Below are 22,563 nucleotides of genomic sequence, written 5' to 3' on the forward strand. Positions count from 1 at the left end.
CCAGAAAAAATCCTCAGCAGGACCCAGAACATCAGAATCACAGTTAGAACTGCAGGTAGTCGGCTGCAGAGCCCCTCTTAGAGGTCATGACCTCTGGGTCTGGTGATGTTAAGCTGGGTGTGGCTTCCTGTGGCTGGAGATTCTGGAGTCCTTCGAAGCCGGACTGAGCCTCCACGGACCTGCCCGGTTCTGTAAGACTGACCAATCACAGCTTGAGCTGCTGGCAGACGATTGGACAGCCAGAAAATGTTTCAGAGAAGAAATGACTTTATTTGTCCAAAAATACAGTTTTCATCAGAAATAAACATCACAGTTCACAACACTCCAGAGTACCACAGAGTACCACAGAGTACTACCGGGTGCAGTACTACAGAGTACTACAGAGTACTGCAGGGTACCACAGAGTTCTACCGGGTACCACAGAGTACTACCGGGTACCACAGAGTACTACAGAGTACTGCAGGGTACCACAGAGTTCTACCGGGTACCACAGAGTACTACAGAGTACCACAGAGTACTACCGGGTACCACAGAGTACTACAGAGTACTGCAGGGTACCACAGAGTTCTACCGGGTACCACAGAGTACTACAGAGTACTGCAGGGTACCACAGAGTTCTACCGGGTACCACAGAGTACTACCGGGTACCACAGAGTACTACAGAGTACCACAGAGTACTACCGGGTACCACTGAGTACTACAGAGTACTGCAGGGTACCACAGAGTACTACCGGGTACCACAGAGTACTACAGAGTACTGCAGGGTACCACAGAGTTCTACCAGGTACCACAGAGTACTACCGGGTACCACAGAGTACTACAGTGTACTACCAGGTACCACAGAGTACTGCAGGGTACCACAGAGTACTACCGGGTACCACAGAGTACTGCAGGGTACCACAGTGTACTACCGGGTACCACAGAGTACTACAGAGTACTGCAGGGTACCACAGAGTTCTACCAGGTACCACAGAGTACTACTGGGTACCACAGAGTACTACAGAGTACTGCAGGGTACCACAGAGTACTACCGGGTACCACAGAGTACTACAGTGTACTACCAGGTACCACAGAGTACTGCAGAGTACCACAGAGTACTACCGGGTACCACAGAGTACTGCAGGGTACCACAGTGTACTACCGGGTACCACAGAGTACTACAGTGTACTACCGGGTACCACAGAGTACTACAGAGTACCACAGAGTACTGCAGGGTACCACAGAGTACTACCGGGTACCACAGAGTACTACAGAGTACTGCAGGGTACCACAGTGTACTACCGGGTACCACAGAGTACTACAGTGTACTACCAGGTACCACAGAGTACTACCGGGTACCACAGAGTACTGCAGGGTACCACAGAGTACTACCGGGTACCACAGAGTACTGCAGGGTACCACAGTGTACTACCGGGTACCACAGAGTACTACAGTGTACTACCGGGTACCACAGAGTACTACAGAGTACCACAGAGTACTGCAGGGTACCACAGAGTACTACAGAGTACTGCAGGGTACCACAGAGTACTACCGGGTACCACAGAGTACTACAGTGTACTACCGGGTACCACAGAGTACTACAGAGTACTACAGAGTACTGCAGGGTACCACAGAGTACTACAGAGTACTGCAGGGTACCACAGAGTACTACCGGGTACCACAGAGTACTACCAGGTACCACAGAGTACTACAGAGTACTGCAAAGACTGGCAGCTGGATGAGGTTTTTGTCCACAGGTGTATCTGTAGGGGGCAGAGCCTCCTGGAGGGGGCGGAGCCTGATCCAAGACTCAGCCTCTGCAGACATGTCTCCATTCACCCCTTCACACTGTCACCATTGTTGTTTCCATTTATTCAGCTGTCAGGAAATGATGTCACACGTCCAGGCCCTGCTGAGTCAGGAAGTCATCGAGCTCACTCAGGCGCTCCACCAGCATCACGTCAAGGTCGCTGCCGTCATCCAGCCCGCCGCCGTGGACGTGTCGCCGCACTGCTCCTCGTTTTCTGGGCACCAAGGAAACAGGAAGACCCACCCCTGGAGGAAACAGGAAGCAGATCAGCGGCTGATGCTGATGAAGAACTAGAGGTGTTGGGTTCATGGCGGACCTTGGGGCTTCTTCCTCTTCCTGGGCTGAGTGAAGTCAGGGAAGAGGAGGAGCCGGCGACGCTTCTGCTGGCCAATCAGGAGCAGCGCTCCATCCTTCTCCCGAGGCTCCTCAAATATGGTTTCCAGGCTCCTGCAGGAAACACACAAAGCATTCTGAGAAGCTGAGTTGAAGGCACGCCACCACCTATGGGCAGGGGCGCAACTACATATTATTCAGGTGGATGCGAAAACATAAACTCCCCCCCAAAAGGAAGGTACATAAGGGTTAAGGAGCGTAGAAAACATACGGTCGTTCTACCCCCTCCAGACAAAGACACGTGAAAGGTAAAACTCGCTACATTTACATTTACATGTGCACGAGGTGAAGGAGAGTAAAGGCGCGGTGAAGTGAAGGCATCATCGGGGCGCCGCCCCTCCAGACGGGGTTTTGACGCCCCCTCTGGTGCAGCGCCCCTATGCCTTGCATACCCACTTTTTGCGCCACTTCCTATGGGTTGTAGCCCTAAATGATGTTAGCAACAGTCATTAGCCAATCAGGATCTAACGACTGACTGCCCTGATTTTCAGCACTGACTACAGGAAACATCAACACCAGAACAGATCCTGTCGGATCTCTGAGGTCTGGTACCGGTACCTACCTGATGTTGGGCGGGGCCTCATAGTTTTTGTTGGTGTAGATCTCCTCCAGGCTGAACTCCTTCTTCTTCAAACTGAGGAACACAGGAAGCATCATCATCATCAACCAGAACCGCCCTGAGATCGAGTTCTGACAGGTCCACCAGAACCTTCCACAACCAGATCTATTGGCAGTGTTTCTCTGCTTTAATTGGACAGAAACCAGGAAGTTCTATAGTTGTGGGAGACAAAGTGGATGGAGACGCTGGTTAAATCCAGAAGGTTCTGAGGATTCAACTGGGTCAGAACCAACATCACTCTGGAGGAAAATTTGGAAAAATCCTCAAAATTAAACTGGGATTTAATTTTAATTGGGAAAAACTGTAACATGGGTCTGAAATTATTACTGGGTCGGGTGAAGTCCAGCTTCCTTGAATGTTGGTTCTGATGGTCAGACGGGATGTGGAGGTCCAAACCGGACTGATGTGCAAAAGTTATAGAGATCTTCATGATGACCGTTCCCTCTAGTACCCGTTTACTCAGCTGAACCATAACCTGTTGTTGTGGTCCAGCCGCTCATTAAGAAGTGACCTTTCACCTTTCAGCATGCTTTGAAACCAGGTTTCAGATTGGAGCCGTCCTGTGACGCCCCGGCAGAGGAGCCAAGGACTGAGAGCGCACAACCACAGAACCAACAGCTTATTCTGCGCTTCAACAGCCGGATAACAACAGAAACAGTTGCGGACAGCTGGGAAAGAAAATGTAGCAGACGGGTTACTGTTAAAATACTAGCAACACCTAGTGGCCTGGCAGGACAACTACAGCTGACAGGAAGTGTCTTGGCGACGCAGTGTAAACGGGAAACATTTCCCCACCAACATCAGAAACAGCACCGCTTTCCAGGCAGCAGAATGGCCAAACACAACTAGGTGACTTTATCATATATTAAACTGAATATTTATGAGGTTTCTACGGGATTCCCAAGACCCATCCGACTAATTTCCTGCTGAAAGCTGGAGAAACATTTACTGTTTTCTTACCGTTTCGCTTTGGGCAGTCCCATTGGTGTGAGAGGCGTCTCCCGCGGCGACGCACGGCGTATTCTGATCTGCGACACTCGTTTACTGAGCTGGGTCACAAGAACCACCATCATCATCATCATCATCATCATCATCACCATCATCACCATCATCACCATCATCATCACCTTCACATTTGTGCTGTGAAACTCTGAGAGCGCTGCTGATTGGTCAGCAGGGAGGGCAGCAGACAGCCCATTGGCTGAACATAAATTCAGTGGCAAGGCTCGTCGCCTTGGCAACCACAGGCTCCAGGTACTGTGATTGGACTGCAGCTTGTGATGACCCTGGGGAGAACCTGTAGAGCTGAAACAGAGATGGGTTCACCTGTTAGTGCTCACGCACACACCAGACACACACACACACACACACACACACACACACACACACACACACACACACAGTGTGTTTTCAGGTAATCTGTTACCTGGTCATCAGTCTTCTTATGTAGCTGAGGGTGAAACAGAAGTTAGTTAGTAAATAAATAGATTAACGATGTAACTTATTAATCAGCTGATTGGTAATAAATCAGGAGAAACGGGAGGAACCAACGAGACCATCACCATGGTAACAGACTCTGGACGCAAACCATACAGGAAAACCCGGAGTACGCCATTTCCAACGGCAACGTCCGGATTAACCAAACAGCGCAGCTCCATAGCCAGACCGACCTTCTGCTGGCAGCTATAGTGACCCCTAGAGGGGTGATGTGGAACTGCTGCCGTTCAGGCCTGAGCAATCGATCCACGTTAAAGCTCTCACAGAGCGGCGGCTGCTGCCTTGCAGCTAGGGAGTCCCGGGTTCAAATCCCACCAACCCCTCCCCCATGCCAACGGCCCCGCCTACTACCTGTGGTCGCTGTCCAAACTGGGCGGTGCCGTCCAGTCCCTCAGAGGACGCAGAGGATTCCAACAGGCTCCGCCCTTCACCCAGTCTAACACCGTCTCCATGGCAACGGCAGACAGGTGCAGCAGGGGGGCGGGGTTCTGGAGCCATGGCTGTAGGTGGGTCCGGTTGGAGGACAGGTGCGTGATGATGTCAGAGAACGTCCACTGTCCCGGTAACACAGCGAGGCCTTGTGATTGGCCGCAGGTCTGGCCAATGACAGCTGCCTGCACAGGAAGCAGTGCATGCTGGGAGCTAGGAAAGAAGCAGAGCAGGTCAGAACCGCATCACCTGGGAGCTCCGCCCACCTTTAGAGACCTGGACTCACCTGTAGCCGTTCTTCCTCACCAGCTCGCTGAAGCCCTGCTCTGACTGGTCAACCCTTCGTCTGCGTTTCCTCTGGTTGAAGTCATGGAGGACGAGATGCTCTGCCTCTTCTTCCTGAGGTCCTCCTCTTCCTCTGACAGAGACCGCCATCTGACCCACAAACCTCTCCTCTTCCTCCTCTTCATTCCCTGGAGGAAGAAAGCCTTCATGGCTTCTCCTCCTCTTCCTCCTCCTCACCTCCTCTCCTTCACTGCCCCTCCAACTCTGCTCTGATTGGCTGAAGCTGCAGGAAGGATTCCTCCACTTCCTCAGGTCTGATGAAGTGGAGGGTGACCACGAAGAGGAAGTGATGACATGAGGCGACAAGGCAGATGAGGAAGAGGAGCTGCAGGTGATACTAGGAGGACCTGGTGAGGAAGAAAGCAGATGAGGTTAGGTGACTAAGGCAGATGATAAAGGGGGAGGAGCCTCTGGACACCTGGCAGTAGGCTCCTCCTCCTCCTCAGCAGTGTTTCCCCCAGTTTATTACAGGCCTGGCGGGCCACCAGGCTTTACACGCTCCCCTGCCAGGCTGAGCTTTGTGTGTGTGTTTTTTAATAAGTCGGACTGCAAGCGTCTCTTCTGCGGTGAGCAGGGCAGTTATTCATGAAAGAAAGATGGGTTTATAGTTTTTATAGTTGATGCTCCACCAATCAGACCGCCGGCGCCTCTGAGCGTTGGCTGCTTCGCGCGCTGTTGTGCCTTGATCTCTGAAGTTCCCCTCTTGGCTGATCGCTCATAGAGGCTCATTTATATCAACCCCCTGTGAGGATCCATGTTTCCTTGTAGAATTGATCAAGGTAGGAGTCGAGCTTAAATCCACCTCATTTGCTCTGTGAGTGCAGCTCAACATTCACAGGTGACCCTTTCGAGGTGCAAACAAAGCATTTCATGCGCCGTGTGCGTTTACGTCTCAACAGGCTGAGTGTGTTTCTGCTCTGATAAAGTTCCCGGTTAGCTGGTGCGTTGTGGTTCACCCCGTGGAGGAGCTTTTGTGCTCGACTCGTGACTAGCGCAGCACGCTGGTTTGTTTTTTTGCTTTGCGGCAACACAATGCATATTAAATGCTTTGTCTACTTAAAATCAGGTACAGTTGCTGTGCAGCCGCGCAGAGATCAGGACAACTCGTCCCATAAAGCTCGGGCAACCGAGAGTTTCTGTGGCGCTTATTAAAAACTCAACAGACACAAAGTGGAAGAGCTACTAAGGCCACATAAATTAAATCTCCCGTTTGTCTGTCTACATCCAGCAGATGCGCAGTGCAGCGGATTTAGCTCATCATGCAGGGCCGGTCCAATGTTGAATGAGGCCTTGAACAGATTTTGATTTAAGGGCCCCATCAGCACCACTAACAGCATTTCAACATAGATTTAGTGAAACCTGGGAGAGGGGGCCTAGTTTAATTGGCTGAGCAGTCAATTATAATTGTACTTTACTAAGATATATTTATGAGCAGCTAAAACTCTAAGATTAAACTGAGAACACCAAATTGTTTATGTGGTAACAAAACAATCTAACTATGAAGATTGTTCTCTGAACTTTTACAAAGTAAACTTGCCAGCTCCTTAAAATCTTAAATGTAAATGTTAAACAATTTAAAATCTTTTAATTTATCTATGCTGAAACCATTAAGTCAAATTTAGCAGCATTGATGTTCTCCTAGTTTATTTATGCCTTGGGCCGGCTACAAATGTGATCAGCATCACATGGTGTTTTTAGATCCACTAACTCATGACAACTTGGAGTTAACACAGATGCAAATAATTTATATTTATTTTAATTGTATGTTTTTGATTAGTTGCTTTTAAGATTCTATAGTAGTTTCTTTTAGTGTTGTCTGCTGTTTTCCAGTAACATAATTACTCAGTAATATTTTACATTTCCTGTCAACTTAACATCTTTTAATAGAAAACCCCGATGGTCCACCAGGTGAGTTGTGCTCCAGGCCTGCTGCAGCTGTACCAGCAGGGGGTCAAATGCACTTAGAGTTAAAGGAACATATGCAAAATTCATCAGTAAAATGCTCTCAATAACTGCATTAAATCATTTTAAAATTTATCAATGCACCTATAAGGGTTAATAATCCAACAACAGAGACAGTTTTAGAGTTTAAACATAATTAATCTGCATTTGTCGTAACGGTAGAAGACCTTTTGTCACATAAACAATAAACCCCAACTGCCAGCACCCCATCAACCGCTTCAGTCACAGAAAATGGACCCACCTCCTCTTCCTCCCTCCTTCCTCCTCTTCCTCCTCTTCCTCTCCAGAGAGTCCAGACGGCGGCCGAGTGATGACAAAGCTCCTCGCAGGAGGCGCCGCACCTCCATGCGGTGAGCTGCCAGGAGGCGGGGCAAGAGGGAGGCGCAGGAGCAGCAGGGAGGGTCCGGGGGGGCGGAGCCTCCTGCAGGTGAATAGCTGGAGTTAACACCTTTACCTGTGGACGCACAAATCAACAAAGAAGAGACAAAACCACCTGCAAGAGCCTCATCTGCATTGGCCAATGGGAGATCATTGGGCAGGGTTTCTGCTGTCGGGTCACTCCCCCTGCCAAGGGTCTCTGTCAGCGGGCGAGAGAGCATCTCAAAGCCTGGAGAGAGAAAGACAGAGGTGAACTGAGAGAAAACCTGCAGCATCTTTGATTATTGATCGGTTTCCAATCAGAGGAAACTGGTTCAAAGCCTGACGCTCTGGGCCGGTTCTAGACGAGGGAGGAAAGAAACAATAAAACATGACCAGTTATCAGCCTCAGCCAATCAGAGGCCAGGAGAAACATTGCAGTCTGGTTGGTCTAAAGACAGAAAAAACAGCAGAACGGTCCAGAACCAGAACCCTTCTGGACCAGAACCTCCTCCGCCTGTTCTTGTGAGTCTGTGTCCAGGTGTCCAGCAGGTTGGGACACCTGGACCCATCCAGGAGCATGATGGAGCTGTCTCCATGGAAACCAGGCTGGTTGACCTGCAGGCCCTGAGGGGGGGAGGGGGGGTCATTAGGAAGGTCATAGAACCTGAAGGGTGGGTTCTGGTCATGTGATCAGATTTAAGACGGACAGCAACGTGACCCGCCGCCGGGTTTGATTTAAGGGGAGGAGTGTCCATCTGGGTCATCTCCTCGGCTGTAGTCAGAACCAGCCTGACCCACATATTTCCCAGCAGATCCAACAGGTTCTGGATCTGGTCGGGACTGTAGGCGCTCATGCAGGTAGCAGATCCTAGCTCCAGTTAGCATACTGAGCGGCGTGTGGAGCTCTGAAAACGGGACGGGCCGGGACATTTAGCGGCAGGTTACCTTCCCGGGGTCCGCGGGTCTCCCGGGGTCCGCTAGCTGCTCCTCGGGCTCATTTCGGCGGCTTCCCGGCCCACTGGAGCCGGATTATCCGCACCGATCGAGGCTTCAGTTTTTGGGACCGGCGGAAGGCTAGCGGAAGTATTTCTAACATATTTCCGTCGGGGATTTCAAAATAATATCATTCAAAAACTCTAGAGCGAACATAAGGGGCAGACTTTCAAAATAAAAGCCACGATAAAACGATAAAATGTTTGAACCGGGCTTAACTTGGTTAATGGTTCGGCTGGGAGATTTAGACCAAAACGAAATTCACCTCCAATTGATATCCTCATGAGGCAGAGAAGTAGTTTCCAGATCAACAGGAAGCAGTTAGTTTCTTTTTGGTTCAGTAAAACCCACATGAACTAAACCCTACCGAACCTTCTCGAACCAGGCTGGCAAACATGCAGGTAAAAGCTCAGAGTTCAATTTGCTTTTGACTACTCGACCAGAGCCCGTTGCCATGGTAATTCAGTCACGTCGTTGGAGCTTTCCGGGTATTTGCATTAACATTTGCACGTGGGGACGGAGAAAAATAAGTCGTACCTAAAAAAGTATTATAACTTAGTCGAGTGTGCAGACATGAATATGCAGACGCCTCATGGAGCGGGTCGGCCCAATACGTCACAGCGTCCGCCATATTGAATGTGGCTCATCTGCCAGTAAAACAATACAAGTAAATGGACCAAACTTTATAAGGCGTCATTGTACAATTAAGTTAGTTTCTCTCATTGGCATATTCTGCCTCACACTCTAATATATTTGAGAATTAACGAAAGTAGTAAAGGTAACATTTCTAACTTTTTGATGTCTCAAGACAACTTTACAGGCGTCCTATAATATTACACGGGAGACTTCTCCATTGTCATTGTCTGAATTTCTTGTCCTAACCCTTCTTTAATTTTACCCTTGAATATGCTAGAGTTAAGTCTTCATAGAAACAGGGTTTTTGTTTTGTAACATCTACTTTTATATCAAGTAGATGTTAATGATCTGAAAGATCCATCAGCCTAATATGACATTTTTCTACTCGACCTAAATCCTTGTTATACATGAAAAAGTAATCCATTTTTGAATATGAGTAGTGAGCTCCTGACACAGAGGATGCCAACCTGCCGCTGTTTTGTGGTTCATAGTTATTATCATCATGTCAAAAATATGATGCGATACACACCATGTCACCAAACAGCACAATGACCATTTATGGTCATTGTGGATTTTAGCATGGGCTTACCGGAGCAGCAGCCCAGGGAACAGCACTTTGGGGGCCCCGAAAGATGCTTTGTATTTTTGTGAATGAAAAAGGTCAGAAAGCCTTAATTTTATCACTTGTTAAGAGGATTTTAGAGGTGCTGTTGAAAAACTCTGATTTGTTCTGGCAAACGTCCATCTTGAATGCTTGATTATTATTGGTCCAAGTTTGACACGTCTTACACTTTGGGGCGGAGCATCAAGGAGGGATTTCTCACGATGGCGGACAACATAAAGTATGACAGCAGAGCGCGGGAACAACAAAAAAAAGAAGAACAGAGAGGTGATGAAGAAAATATCCGAGCCAACAGGATTTTTTAAACCTCATATTGGACATGGAACAGAACAATCATCTCTCTCCTTCTTAACCGTTAGCCTTCCTATCAGCTCTACAGCTCTGCGGTCCACCAGAACCGGGATCTGGGTCTGATCTGGTACCTGAGGTGTAACAGGAAGGGCAAACTTCTTCACTAGTCACAACGATGACTGGATAACCAGACAGTACTGATCCTGCGCTTTGGATAAAAACTGATGAATTCATGTGAGCTTAGAAGCAGGAAGCTGTCAAAATATGGATGTTAATTTTAAAGCATCAGAACAGATTTACAGAAAATCAGAAATGATTCTTCTCCAGATCAGGCTTTGAAAGTCAGGTGGTGAGTACATCCACACAGGCCGAGTTATCCTCCATCCAAATGGGTTTCCTGACTGGAAAAACAGAGCAGAATGATTAAAGAGCAAGAAAACAGTGAAAGTCACAGAAAAATAATGCGACTGCTCTGCTTGCTCAATGCAAAGTTAAAAACAGTGGAACTAGCTTTAGCCTCCAGCTAGCAGCGGCAGGAGGAACTGTCTTATTCATATGGCGAAGGGCTGACTGTACAAATTAGCTAATGTGTTTCCAGTCAAAAATCCAGTCATCACTGAATAAAAAGTTTTGACAGATTTGGCTCTCAGAGTGGAAATACTCACCCTGACTGTCTGAGCTTGGTAAGGAAATAAACCTGATAATTAGAAAGATAGTTGATAAAAATTGAAAGAGGGAGGGAGACATAAAGATAGAAATTAATAATAAATAATTACAGAACATAGAGGATGGATAGAGAACATTGTCAAGTTTTTCTTCCTTAGGGAAGTTCTGTTGAATATTCAAGATGTTCAAGTACTTCTTTAACTACTAAATATATGTAGTTTGTAATAATGGTCTTTACAATGATTACAGTAATCAATTGTTCTGCAGACATTTTGAAAGTTTAAAAAGAAAGCAGCGGTTGCACCGATTGCAATTTTCTTACTGATCGTTGATCTTTAAAAAAACCTGACTTGCTGATGTTTTTTGTGTGCAAAATATAGCAAAAAAAAGTCACTAAGTTGGCAACCATCGGGTGACTGATGTAAACCTTGCATAGAGAGATGACCTGGTGGGCGGGGCCGTCCATCAGCCTCTCATGGTGGACAGTGGCTGATTTTTTTTTCTTGTAGGTAGATAAGGTTGGTGGATAGAATCGGTTCCACAAGTCACGACCAACACTGACCACCCAAAGGGAAGGAAATCAGGGAGAGTGTGTGTGTGTGTGTGTGTGTGTGTGTATATATATATATATAGAGAGAGAGAGATAGATTTATTAAACACGTGTTTAATATGCAACTGTATAAACATGATTAAGTAGGGCCCCCAATCTTGGCTCAAGCCCAGGGGCCTACATCCTCCTAAGTCTGGCCCTACACCTTACAATAGACAAACACCAGAGTTCAAGCTAGATATGCTGGCATGCAGTCAAGTGAACACAGTTATTTAGCTCCTCTGTGTTCCTGGCTGTAACAGAGGAAGCCAACTTGATCCTTGTTGTTATGAACTAACACCACCATCATAATGCATAGCCGTTATGCCAAGCGGGGTCTGATATACCCCCACCGTTCCACACAAGGGTGAAGTTACTACGCTCAATCTCAGAGGTGGGTTTCCTGGAGGAATAGTACTGTCACAGTTTTAGCAGTTTTCCAGACCCACATGCAGGGATGCACTCAGGAAACTAAATAGTTCAAAGGATTAATTTACAGGAAAATATGTTAAATGTATGATGAAGGGTCCGCTGATGGCCAAGCTGGTCAGGACCGACACGGTCTGCGCTCTTGAGAGACAGATCAGGGATGTCAATATAAAGAGCAAACTTGGACTGGGACTTGTGAATTGAATTTACTAATGCTGGGGAATTTCCGCGAGTGAGAGGTGATGGGGATCGAAGAGTCCTGGAAGTGATCTGACACGACAGGCACTACTCACAACTTGGTTCTGATGAAGGGCGCAGATGAGGGCGGGGCAGGCCCGAACCCCGAGGAGGAGAGGAGATGGTTCCAGGCAGCCAGCCGAGTCTAAAGCCCTTTTCGCACTGCAGGGTCCGGCTCGGTTCGACCCGGTCCCATTGGTGCTATGGCCTGGTCATTTTGCATTCAGCAGGATACGTCATGTAAATCGACCCGTTGCTAAAGCTACCGAGGCGATCTCCCCAGCGACCGCAGAGACCCAAGTTTTCTTCTTGGGTCTCTTTCCTGTGTTTCTTTTCTGTGTGCGCTCATGAGCGAGGAAGCTGAGGGAAACGTTTACCTCAGCTTTACATTTAAGAAAAAAAATCTCATCTGAATGTCTCTCTGAGCTGGACTCGCGGCCAGGTGGGATTTCCCTCGTTCACAGCCTGGTCGACTTCTCATTGGTTCATTGGAGAAATGCTATTTACATTTACCGTTAAAATCTTTGGCTGGAGAGGCGAATGTAATCCCAGTGAAGGGTAAGAACAGAATATGGCGGAAATTTATTGATGCAGCATATTGAAATGTCAGCCATCGAGAAAGTCTAGCGCTCCTCTGATCCAGAGATCTGGTCTTTGTCCCGCCCCCACAGCCAATGAACCAATCAACAGCTAACTCCAAACCGGCCCGGTCTGGCCGGCCCGATTGGAACCGCAGCTCTCTGGGTTCCAGGGAACCGGGCGGTACCGGGTCCAGCTGTGTAGGGTGAAAGGGGCTTAAATACTCCATAATAACTCCTGTAGGTATGTAGACTTCCGGCTGCTGGGTTGCACAATCCAAGACTGGGTCAAAACAGTGATCTTGGTAACCTTGGGCGAAAGAACGTAAATCAGATAATATACATGAAAACAGATACAAATGATTTCTAAGGGCTTTGAGTTACCACGAGGGTCAACACTCTGGCGCTGAAGTGCAGACTGCCGCTCCTCTTATGCTCCTAGGATCAGGCTGATGACCCGCAGGTGTGTGAACACGCGGGGTGAGCTGCGGGCGCCCTCTGGTGGAAGACTGGCAGCAGTACTGTGACAGAAGATCCCAGCAACTACCTCTGCTTTTTCTTTTTTCCTAATATTTTGCCCTTTTTATTGGGTTAAGAAGTCCTTTTATATTAGGCTGTGATTCCTAGTGGTGACAATGAAGCCATGGGTTGTATATCACTGCATATTCAGAACAAGTAAAATAAGTGACATCCCTAAGCTACTCAAAGAACAACTTAATCAAAACTTGATATACTGTCAAGCTTTGTAAATCAAGCTAACACACGTCCATTTAAAAGCTTCCTTTTCTTTTGGTCTTATTAACGACTTTAATGGTGTTATAGTTTGTGAGCAATTTTGAGGGAAAACCGTGCAAATCTGTGGTTGCCAACAGCCCTCCGGTGGCGTTACTTGGTTATAGCGTTCCATTTCCTAGGAGGTGTTTCTTCCTTTTTTGTTTTTTTCATTTTCCTTTTCCCCTCCAGGTGTGGTCCCCGACTCCAAATAAATTTGAAATGTTACGGCCACTTATAGCTGAAGTGCAATAAAACAGCCAGTATAAAAGGAACAATCTTTATTCTTACAAAATAAGAGGGTGTGTATTTGCAAAAACAATCGATAAACAAAATAAATGAAAAACAAGGAAAAAAGAAAATCAAACTCTAAAAGAACAGCAGGGTACAGCGACAACTGCAAAACAACAACAAACAAACGTAAAAATGTACAAAGCCTACTTGCAGTGTCGACCAACCACATGCCCAGGTGATGCTACCGTCAGATCATCAAAAATGAAGCGTGGCCCTTTATAAAAACACCACGTCAACACTGACTTAATGTAATCAAATTCAAAGAATTTTGTCCTTACCACAAAACAACAAACACACAAACCTCATCACAAACTGGAACGCCTGGACCAACACACCTGGTTGAACACAGAGGAAATTGACAATTGGCCACCAGCCTGCCAGCTTCCTTTTTATGGGAGCTCAAGATGTGGAGGAAGCGACCCCTGGTGGTTCCACCTGTTACAGAAAGATAAAAAATAAGGATCTGCTTCACTTCAAGATATATTTGCGTTGCCAACTTAACACATGTGTGGCATAACCATGATCCAATATTACTCTTTTCCCTGTCAGCATGAAAGCCTTTTGTTGAAGAAGATTTTAAGTTATAATATTTCTTCAGAAAGAAACTCTTTGGCTCGATCTTCTTCATCCCAGGTTCTCCCGGTGGGCCGCTTGTAGCCACACAGAAACAACGAGTCCAGATGTCACAGAATTACAGAGTTTAATCCAATAGAAGACAACGCATGAAATTACAACAGAAACTGCAGAACAACAGAGACATACATTCATTTACCTGAGACAAAGAGGATACAAAAAAAGGGCAAAGACGTGTCTTTGGAGAGTGCTGATGCAAAAAAGCAAAATCAGGCAGCAATCTGATTTGTTACTCCTCTATACAAACTTTTATAGTAAAGGCGTGTTTTTCCTGTTTAATATATTCAAATAAGGCGTACCTCTGCTTGACCAACTGGAAGCTGTCCTGGACCTTCTTAAAAGCTATAGTGCTTGGTGTAATTACAGGGTTCAGCCCCATGAAGACTAACTGAGACTTAAGTAAGTATTAAAAAAATGTAAATTAGAGACTTCCAGGTGAGCGAGCAAGATGGCGCCAGCTTAACCAAGTGGTTCCCCGACACAGAGGTCGCATTAACCGAATATTTTCCGTATTTGACCGGTTATTTTTTTTTAAACGACCAGAAAATTTAAAGCCCGTCCGTCATTTGACAAGTTCTAATCTGTGAAGGTATGAAGTTTTGTTTTCTGTGTTTAATAAGTGTATTTTAAGTATAATAAGTGCTAGATTAATTACTGTTCTTGTAAACTAATGTGCTTTGGAGCACTTGAACTTTGTTGAACAGTGCTAGAACTGTTTTGGCAGATATTTAGCTGCTCTTATGCTACATGAAACATTGCTAATGAAAATGCTACATCCATGTGCTAACAGGCGCTGTGGAGCAGGGTGATGAGAAAAAGCCTGTTTTTACTATTTTCTGCTATTTGAATGGAGGAGCATTAAAAGTGCCTTCAGCTCAGCTGTTGTCTGACTGTTATTTCCACAAGACACAATGCAGATTCAACTACGCTACACTAGCGCGACCTCTGCCCCGACATATCTTAAAAATCAAAGTTTTTTATCCAAATGCGGGATATAAAATACACTTAATAGTGACTCAGAATGCCCAAGTCCAAATCAAGGAGCACTCTGCTGTATGGACAGTCGATGTTAAGAGAAGAAGAAACGAACGAAGAAGGTATGGCTAATCTTCATAGAGAATCTACTCCGAGACAAACTGGACCTCCTCACATCATTTGACCTGGGCATTGGAAGAGCTCACCGCTCTCTGGGACCCAGAGCTCCACCTGAAGCTCCCGTTAAATTCGCCATATCTAAGGTGAAAGACCAAGCATTAAAACGAGCCTGGCAAAAGAAAGGGTTGAGAAAAAATATTATTTTTTGTGTTTAATATAGTTTAATCTTTTTTTGAACAAATTTCTTAATTTAGAACAGGTTTGTGTAATGACTTAAAACTAAAACTATTGCTTGGTAAATATTCAACTTATGGGAAGGAAAATAGAGATCAAAAGGGAACTCCCACTGAGCTCCTGCTGTTATCAGAGGACAGGAGGCCATAAAATTAGCATCTGCAGGAAGGCAGCATCACTTGGATGAGCAGGAGAGAAGTTTGCTCGGTTCACGGAAGATCAAAAGTCTCCAAAACTAACATCTGGGATGGTGTAAAACTGAATAAAACATAGAATGTTTAAAACAACTAGCATTTAATTTGTAAGACATTTTTCTTAGTTATTAATAGCATGCTCTGACTGAAAATAGTTTAATCGTAGTTATAGAATTACTAATTTAGTCAGAGATTAATGTATTTTGAAATTGTATTATTTGCTACAATATTGGAATCAAATGGAAATGTTTGTGAGTGAAAAGGGTAAGGGTTGGTTTTAGTATTAGAAAATTGCTCAGGTTTATGGTGAAAAGGGTTTTGGAAAATGATTGTGTTAATTTTTATACTCAGGATTGAATATTATGTTTTGTAGGTTAGAAAAAGGAATTTTACCCCATTCTGTTCTGTCCTGTTGATTTTATGTATTACTTCTGGTTTATGCCAGGACTCAATCTTTTGAGGTGCTGTATGCAGAAGAACAGTTAGGTTTGTGGAGATGACCTTTGCTGGAACTAATTACAGAATTTAAGTTTGTTCCTGAGAAATCTGAGCAGGGAGAAAAGCAGGAGAGATTCCAGATTTCACAGCGATCTGTGAAATATATTTCTCTGTTTCTCTTTGCCCAGATGGCCTTAAAACCGCAGGAGTTCAGGAGAAGCTCTGCTCTCCTTTTGTTAAACAAAGGGGAGAAAATGGCTTTTGATCGTGGAAGCAAATTGTAAGGAGGTTCTAACTAATATTAGCTGTCATTTCGCCGGTGGACCCACATACTGTATAGTAATATTCTACTCACAAAATGGAAACAGTAGTATGTCCGTCTTACTTGTGAAAAATTATCTTTTGGCCCTCACGTCAATAGTCCATCGATTTGAACAAAATATCTTGCAGTCCTGAGGCTTCTGCTGCCTTTTTGGTTTAGTTAAGTAGGAGGGACGACCGCTCCAAGATGGCCACCCAAGCAGCCAATCAGGGGCCTACTCTTTACGATTTCTATACTACGCCCTCCTAATGGTAGGCAGAGCTTCATAAACCATACCTGCAGGAAGTCTTCAGCAGACTGAACACCTGGTTTTCCTCAGATTCAGAATCACTGACGCCCTCAGGGTCAGTTTTCAGGTTTGATTGTTGTCTTTATTTTTCTGTTTAATTTATATGGAGCTAAATTCTACAAAATTCATAGACTTTCTCAGCACCAAGTTGTTTTTCCTCTCAGAAGAATGTGCCTGACCTTTACCCTGCAACCACACCTTGACCTGCTCAGATTTCAGCGTGTGTGTGTGTGTGTGTGTGTGTGTGTGTGTGTGTGTGTGTGTGTGCCACCTTTAGATTTTGCTCTAATCTTTCCTGCAGTTTTCTGACTGGTTGTTTTTGTTTTTTCTGACTGAACTCTTCTATTGACATCATCCAGAATTAGTTAATGTAATAAAGTTAATTTCTTCTGCCAATAGAGAACCAGGTTTAATTATTTTCTCCCTGACAACTCTTCATCTGTGTTTACAATTTTAGAAGTGATGATGATGATGCTCTGAGCTGCTGTCCAATCAGAGAACAACTCCCAGAAACCTTTGCTCTGGTTGAACTCTGGATCTTCAGCTATAGGCAAACACAGGGTCCTCCATTTCCTGGCGGTGTGATCCACAATGAAGTTCCCTTCTCCTCTTACTCTCCTTCCTTCCATCCTGGTGCTCGGCGTCTTCTTCCCTGCAGCTGATAGTGGACACTTTCTGGCCTTCCCAGGTGAGCACAGCCACTGGCTGAACATGCGGACCATCATAGAGGAGCTTGTGAGGAGAAACCACAAGGTTACCGTCCTGGTGCCGGACGCTTCACCGTCGGTAAACTATAACAGCAGTCGAGACGCTGCCAAGTTCAACTTCTTGGTGTTCAAGGTAACGGCATCCAACCAATGACTGTCCGTCTATCAGTATCAGTGTTAAACATTACCTAGACTACTTGTGAGTGATTCCACTCCTGACTCTTGAGCTCACTCACAGTTAATTGAATTCATCAGCTCCTTGTGCTTCTGTTCTCAGGTTCCATTCAGTAGATCAGATATGAACAACATTATGCAGGATTTTATTCAGTTCTCTATGTACCAAGCCCATAACTCCTCCCTGCTGGATCGCTTTCTGGTGCCACTGACAATCTTGGGGAAGCTCTCCCAAATTGGGAAGCAGCAGTGTGACGCCATGCTGAAAAACCAGCAGTTGATGGCGACCCTGCGTGACGCCGCTTTTGATGTGGTCATCTTGGACCCCATGGTGATGTGTGGCGATCTGGTGGCCGATATGCTCGGTGTGCCTCTGGTCCTTTCGCTGCGGTTCTCATTCGGCAGCACCTTGGAGCGTCACTGCGGCCAAGCACCGATGCCGGCATCCTTCATCCCCGCGTCTCCACTGCCGTACAGCGACCACATGACTTTCTGGGAACGGCTGCTCAACATGCTGACCTACACAGGGATGTCTGTGTTGAGCGAATTTTATTGGAAAACGACACTTGATTCTTTCTACACTGAGATCAAAGGTTGGTTCTTATCATCTTTATCATTTAAGTCCATTCTAAAAATCCCCAAAAAGAGAGCATGAACCCCCCCACAGGGTAGGACCAGGGAGGAGACATCCGCTCCATCAGAGCTCTAAGTTTTATTCTATAGTGCCACAGCTGCAATCTGCTTCACAGGTTTATCATCTTTCTAATGTTGAAATATGATGTTTGTTTTATCTGTTGCAAGTTTGTTTGGCTGGTATGCATGACATAAAGACTGAAGAAGGCATGTCTATCACCCCTCATGATCAAAGTTGACTTTGGGCAAAATACCAGAAAATACTGTCAGGGTTTGAGTTGAATTTCTGAAGTGCTTTTTCTCCAGAAAAAACCATCTGGGTTGCGTTTCTGTAAACAGGAAGTCCTAGCAGCTTCTGTAGCTCCCTGGGGAGGGCTGATGTCTGGCTGATCAGGACCTTCTGGGACATCGAGACGCCACGGCCAATACCTCCAAACTTTTTCTATGTGGGGGGTCTTCACTGCAGACCAGCCCATCCGCTGCCAGAGGCATGGTTCAACTTCCTGTTTTACTTACAGCTCAAAGTTATTAAATTACATTAAGCTTGTGGCACTTCCTGCAGGACCTGGAAGCCTTCGTGCAGAGCTCTGGAGATGCTGGCGTAGTGCTTGTCACCTTCGGCTCCATGGTAACCAATCTGGCACCAGACAGAGCTAATGTCATTGCCTCTGCTTTGGGACGACTACCACAGAAGGTCAGAGGCTCCACCCACTCACTTCCTGTCACCGTTTTCTCTCACCACTTAACCACTGTTGTCATGTGACATCTTTCAGGTAATTTGGCGTTATCGTGGCAAAACCCCGGCAACTCTGTCACCAAATACAAAAATTTTACATTGGATTCCTCAGAATGACTTGCTTGGTACAACTTCCTGTCTCAGCTTTTCAAACTAAAAGTCTGCTCTCTTTCCTTCCTCTTCCTCCTAGAGCTTTTCAAAGTAAAACTGTGAATTTGTCATTTGGTAGTAAATCAGCGGCAGCTTTCTTCTTCTTTTTTTTTTAAATAAAACCTTCACAATAAGAGCCCTGTCACCTTCAGGACACCAACTGACCCGTGCCTTTGTGACACACGGCGGGACGAACGGTTTATACGAGGCATTGTTTCATGGCGTTCCAGTGGTCGGCATCCCGCTGTTTGGTGATCAGCCAGACAATCTGGCCCGTCTGAGCCGCCGCGGTGCCGCTGTTATCCTCCACTTCAACCGCATGACAGCGGATGAGCTGGTGCAGGCGCTGCATGCCGTTATCAATGAACCCAGGTGAGGGTAATTTTCACGAGTTTTGGTTAGAGGTGGCACGTTAAGATGCTAATGTTTTTAATAAGTGTACAGAAATCCAGGCTGCAGAGGTGAGTGATGAGACAAGACAACATTTAGTAACTGGTTGTTGCTAAACAAAAGCAAGACACGACAAGGATCTGATGGGGAACAAGAAACGCTGGTGGGATTAAATACACAGGGAAGGTAATCAGGGAACATGAGACACAGCTGGGAGCAATCAGGGGCAACCAAATTAACACGGAAAGAAAACAAATCCTCACAGTAACATCACAGGAAGCAGGATTTTAGTTTGAAAGGGTGCTTGTTTATGAGTGTTGTCTCTGAAATAAATCTCCTGACCTGTTCTTGTTGCAGCATCTTCACTGTAAAATCTTGACTTGTTTTTCTTCCTATGATGCTCAGTTTCAGGTCCAACATGCAGCAGCTGTCTTCGCTGCAGCATCAGCAGCCGGTGGCACCACTGAACACTGCCACCTTCTGGTTGGAGTTTGTGATGCGGCATGGAGGAGCTAAACACCTGAGGCTGGCGTCACATGACCTGTACTGGTTCCAGTACTACAGCTTGGACACAGGAGTCACTATACTGTTCATCATAGCTGTTTGCTCCACCCTCTGCTGGGTGGCGCTTCGCTGTGTCCTGCACCACTGCAAAGGGCGAGCACGAAGAGAGAAGAATGACTGACCAGCTGCCAGCTGTTTTGAATGTTATTGTTTTATCTGTATGTCTTTGGTCCAAGCAGAACACCAGATGCAGTTTTCAGGGTTTCTTCATATTTTCCCTGACTTGCTCCTAAGGAGACTGGGGTTTCTCCTGGATCATGGAGACTCTGTTTGGCTACAACACATGTTGATCAGGTCCAAACTCTGAGCAGGCTATTGGATCATGTATGTTTATGAATATATTAACCAGCAATGTAACAAAAGATAACATGATATGACAAAAACACATTATGAGCTGGGAATGAGGGGGATGGGGGCAATTATTTACATTGATGTACTACAGCCCAAAAGCTCCAGTTTTGATCTTATTCTGAAAGAATAATGCGTGGATAGCATCTGTTCAATGTAATATCAGAAATCCCTCAGAGACAACGGCCATGCAACAATAAGCCTGTTTTATGTATTTTTATATGCTTGACACTGGTACTGTATACACAGCCATCACGGCACAATCACAGTATCTGGACACATAACCAACTTACAAAACATTTGTAATATATTCCTAAAGTGATAACTATAATTCTGGATTAGAAGTGCTCACTATCAATCTTTTACCACAATACTTTTATTTTTTTATTGATTTTCATAACTTTATGTAAACATAAACAAAATCAACCCTAACCCTACAGCAGGGCTGCCCAAGTCCAGTCCTGGAGAGCCACCATCCTGCAACTTTCAGATGCATCCCTGCTTCAACACACCTGAATCAAATGAATGGCTCGTTATCAGGCCTCTGTAGAGCTGATCCCGGTCTGTTGGAGTAAGGATACTTCTAAAACTTGCAGGATGGTGGCTCTCGAGGACTGGACTTGGGCAGCCCTGCCCTACAGGGTGGAGAGGACAGTCCTCATCTCCAGTTCAATCTTTTGAAATGGGCAGAGCTCCAGATTTGATCATGTTTACTCATGAACAAATTTGTCAACAAATTTTGGTATGAAGCATTTATGACATACATACCCAAGATGTCTTAAATTTCATATACCTACTTTTTAAATTGCAAAACAAATTACCTTGCAGGTGCAGATGTTTTTTTTAACACTGCAAATTGTATTGATTTGGAGATCAAAATATAGACGCCTTTTAGAAGCAGCAGTCCCTGGAGATTAAAATATCTGTCCAACCCAGCTTTGTTTTCATTTTCATGTTTGTTTCTTATAAAGATGTGTTTCTTCTAACATTACTATGTCACATTCAACACATTTTTGAATGAGTAAGGATTTTAGAGTGTTTTGCTGCATTGTTGGACTTTATCCACAGACTAGGTGATTAATGTCTTTTGTAGTAATCTCATATCAGGTAAAAGTGCTAAATATGCACAGGAACTAGGCTGCATTGCTACATTGTGGGAGGGAAACACAAAGGGACCTGACTATTTTTTGTGCTTTGGCTAGTGTGGCGCTCATCCTGACCATGGACCTCATGAATAAAGCGGTGTGCGCACAAAAAATGTGCAGTGCCTTATTTTACACACAAATTGGCGTGTATAAAAATGAACTTTCCATCAAAGTTTGCATAAATATACACACACTTTTTCCCTGGTGTGAAAATGTGCGACAGCCATGCAATTTTTTTCTGTGAACAATATCAAACTACAAAGCATCAAAACTCACCTAAATACACTGAAGTCTGACTACATTCAGTTATTTAGACCAGGAAGCATCAAACCGATGTTTTTCATGATTTTAATATTTTATTGTTTAAAGAAACAATTAAACTGAACCGCATTTATCCTCAGACAATTAAGTAACATTGAGTCAAAATAAAGAAAACAAAAATAAAAGGATGTGAAAACATCACTAGAATGGAAATAACACATTTCCTCAGTTTCTCTCATAAAGATTGGACTGTGCGCCAAAGTGCATGAAATGCATCTGCAGGGTAATTTAATTATCATTTTTAAAAAGAAAACAGGGTTGGATCAGCAGATTAACTCCAAACAGGTTTGATTACTTTTAAGGAGATCAATGTGTGTAGACAATCACATGTATCAGTAGCTGCATAAAGGTGAGCCGTGTAATTGTGGAGTCTTTTTGTTCTGATGGAGAACATCACCAATGGAAGGATTCAGAAGGAATGATTAATCAGAGATCATATTGATCTGCTGTTGATGGTTTATCAGCGTTTAGATTAATCCAGACTGATCATCCTAGATCTCTGAGCAAAATTTAAAGAAGGAGCCGTGCAGTACCAGTACCAGTGCAACTGCAGCCATCCTTCAGTCCAGCTGCCCGCTTTGTTAATGCGCCTTATGGACATAAAGCATCTTGATTCTGTAAATGCACAGCTTATGCACATGATTCTATTATTTAGGTACATTTGATTAGGTTTTGATCTGGGTTGGGCTT

General features: G+C 45.2%; 2 protein-coding genes and 1 long non-coding RNA gene across 5 annotated transcripts; 1 reads left to right on the forward strand and 2 right to left on the reverse strand.

Annotated features, from left to right (window-relative positions):
* Positions 1 to 249: 249 nt before the first annotated feature.
* wu:fi75a02 (uncharacterized) lies at positions 250 to 8,497 on the reverse strand. Of its 2 annotated transcripts, none has more exons than XM_088011295.1 (11): positions 8,340 to 8,497; positions 7,528 to 7,641; positions 7,276 to 7,389; positions 5,014 to 5,419; positions 4,650 to 4,940; positions 4,228 to 4,251; positions 3,929 to 4,106; positions 3,762 to 3,850; positions 2,745 to 2,816; positions 2,106 to 2,236; positions 250 to 2,034 (listed from the first exon to the last, which is right to left on the reverse strand). In XM_088011295.1, the coding sequence occupies exons 2-11, from the start codon at positions 7,631 to 7,633 to the stop codon at positions 1,874 to 1,876; spliced, it is 1,572 nt and encodes a 523-aa protein (XP_087867421.1). In that variant the 5' UTR covers positions 7,634 to 7,641; positions 8,340 to 8,497; the 3' UTR covers positions 250 to 1,873. The 2 variants fall into 2 exon arrangements, with proteins under 2 accessions (XP_087867421.1, XP_014824833.2); XM_014969347.2 differs by having other exon boundaries at positions 7,276 to 7,455.
* A 4,491-nt stretch (positions 8,498 to 12,988) lies between these two features.
* On the reverse strand, positions 12,989 to 16,580 carry LOC148156307 (uncharacterized). 2 transcript variants are annotated; one of them, XR_015764791.1, is made up of 3 exons: positions 16,450 to 16,580; positions 13,802 to 13,935; positions 12,989 to 13,714 (listed from the first exon to the last, which is right to left on the reverse strand). It is a non-coding gene; the product is annotated as an uncharacterized LOC148156307 (long non-coding RNA). The 2 variants fall into 2 exon arrangements; XR_015764790.1 differs by having other exon boundaries at positions 12,989 to 13,935.
* A 98-nt stretch (positions 16,581 to 16,678) lies between these two features.
* On the forward strand, positions 16,679 to 21,665 carry LOC106904862 (UDP-glucuronosyltransferase 2C1-like). Its single transcript, XM_014969353.2, has 8 exons — positions 16,679 to 16,760; positions 17,163 to 17,545; positions 17,690 to 18,179; positions 18,559 to 18,707; positions 18,782 to 18,913; positions 18,993 to 19,080; positions 19,258 to 19,477; positions 19,901 to 21,665. The coding sequence occupies exons 2-8, from the start codon at positions 17,297 to 17,299 to the stop codon at positions 20,178 to 20,180; spliced, it is 1,608 nt and encodes a 535-aa protein (XP_014824839.2). The 5' UTR covers positions 16,679 to 16,760; positions 17,163 to 17,296; the 3' UTR covers positions 20,181 to 21,665.
* The last annotated feature ends 898 nt before the right edge of the window (positions 21,666 to 22,563 follow it).

This window comes from Poecilia mexicana, unplaced genomic scaffold (genome assembly GCF_051168715.1).
Source record: "Poecilia mexicana isolate PSO_F unplaced genomic scaffold, ASM5116871v1 scaffold_12, whole genome shotgun sequence".
NCBI lineage: Eukaryota > Metazoa > Chordata > Actinopteri > Cyprinodontiformes > Poeciliidae > Poecilia > Poecilia mexicana.

Bases quoted from the DNA above. Each gene is read 5' to 3' on its own strand.
- wu:fi75a02 (XM_014969347.2), bottom strand. From the start codon at position 7,633: ATGCTCTCTCGCCCGCTGACAGAGACCCTTGGCAGGGGGAGTGACCCG. The intron at 4,941-5,013 runs GTGAGTCCAGGT...CTTCTTTCCTAG, and splicing joins GTGAGGAAGAACGGCTACAG to CTCCCAGCATGCACTGCTTC. The intron at 2,237-2,744 runs GTAGGTACCGGT...TGTTTCCTGCAG, and splicing joins GAGGCCCCGCCCAACATCAG to GAGCCTGGAAACCATATTTG.
- LOC106904862 (XM_014969353.2), top strand. From the start codon at position 17,297: ATGAAGTTCCCTTCTCCTCTTACTCTCCTTCCTTCCATCCTGGTGCTC. The intron at 18,180-18,558 runs GTTGGTTCTTAT...TTCTGTAAACAG, and splicing joins TTTCTACACTGAGATCAAAG to GAAGTCCTAGCAGCTTCTGT. The intron at 18,708-18,781 runs GCATGGTTCAAC...CACTTCCTGCAG, and splicing joins CAGCCCATCCGCTGCCAGAG to GACCTGGAAGCCTTCGTGCA.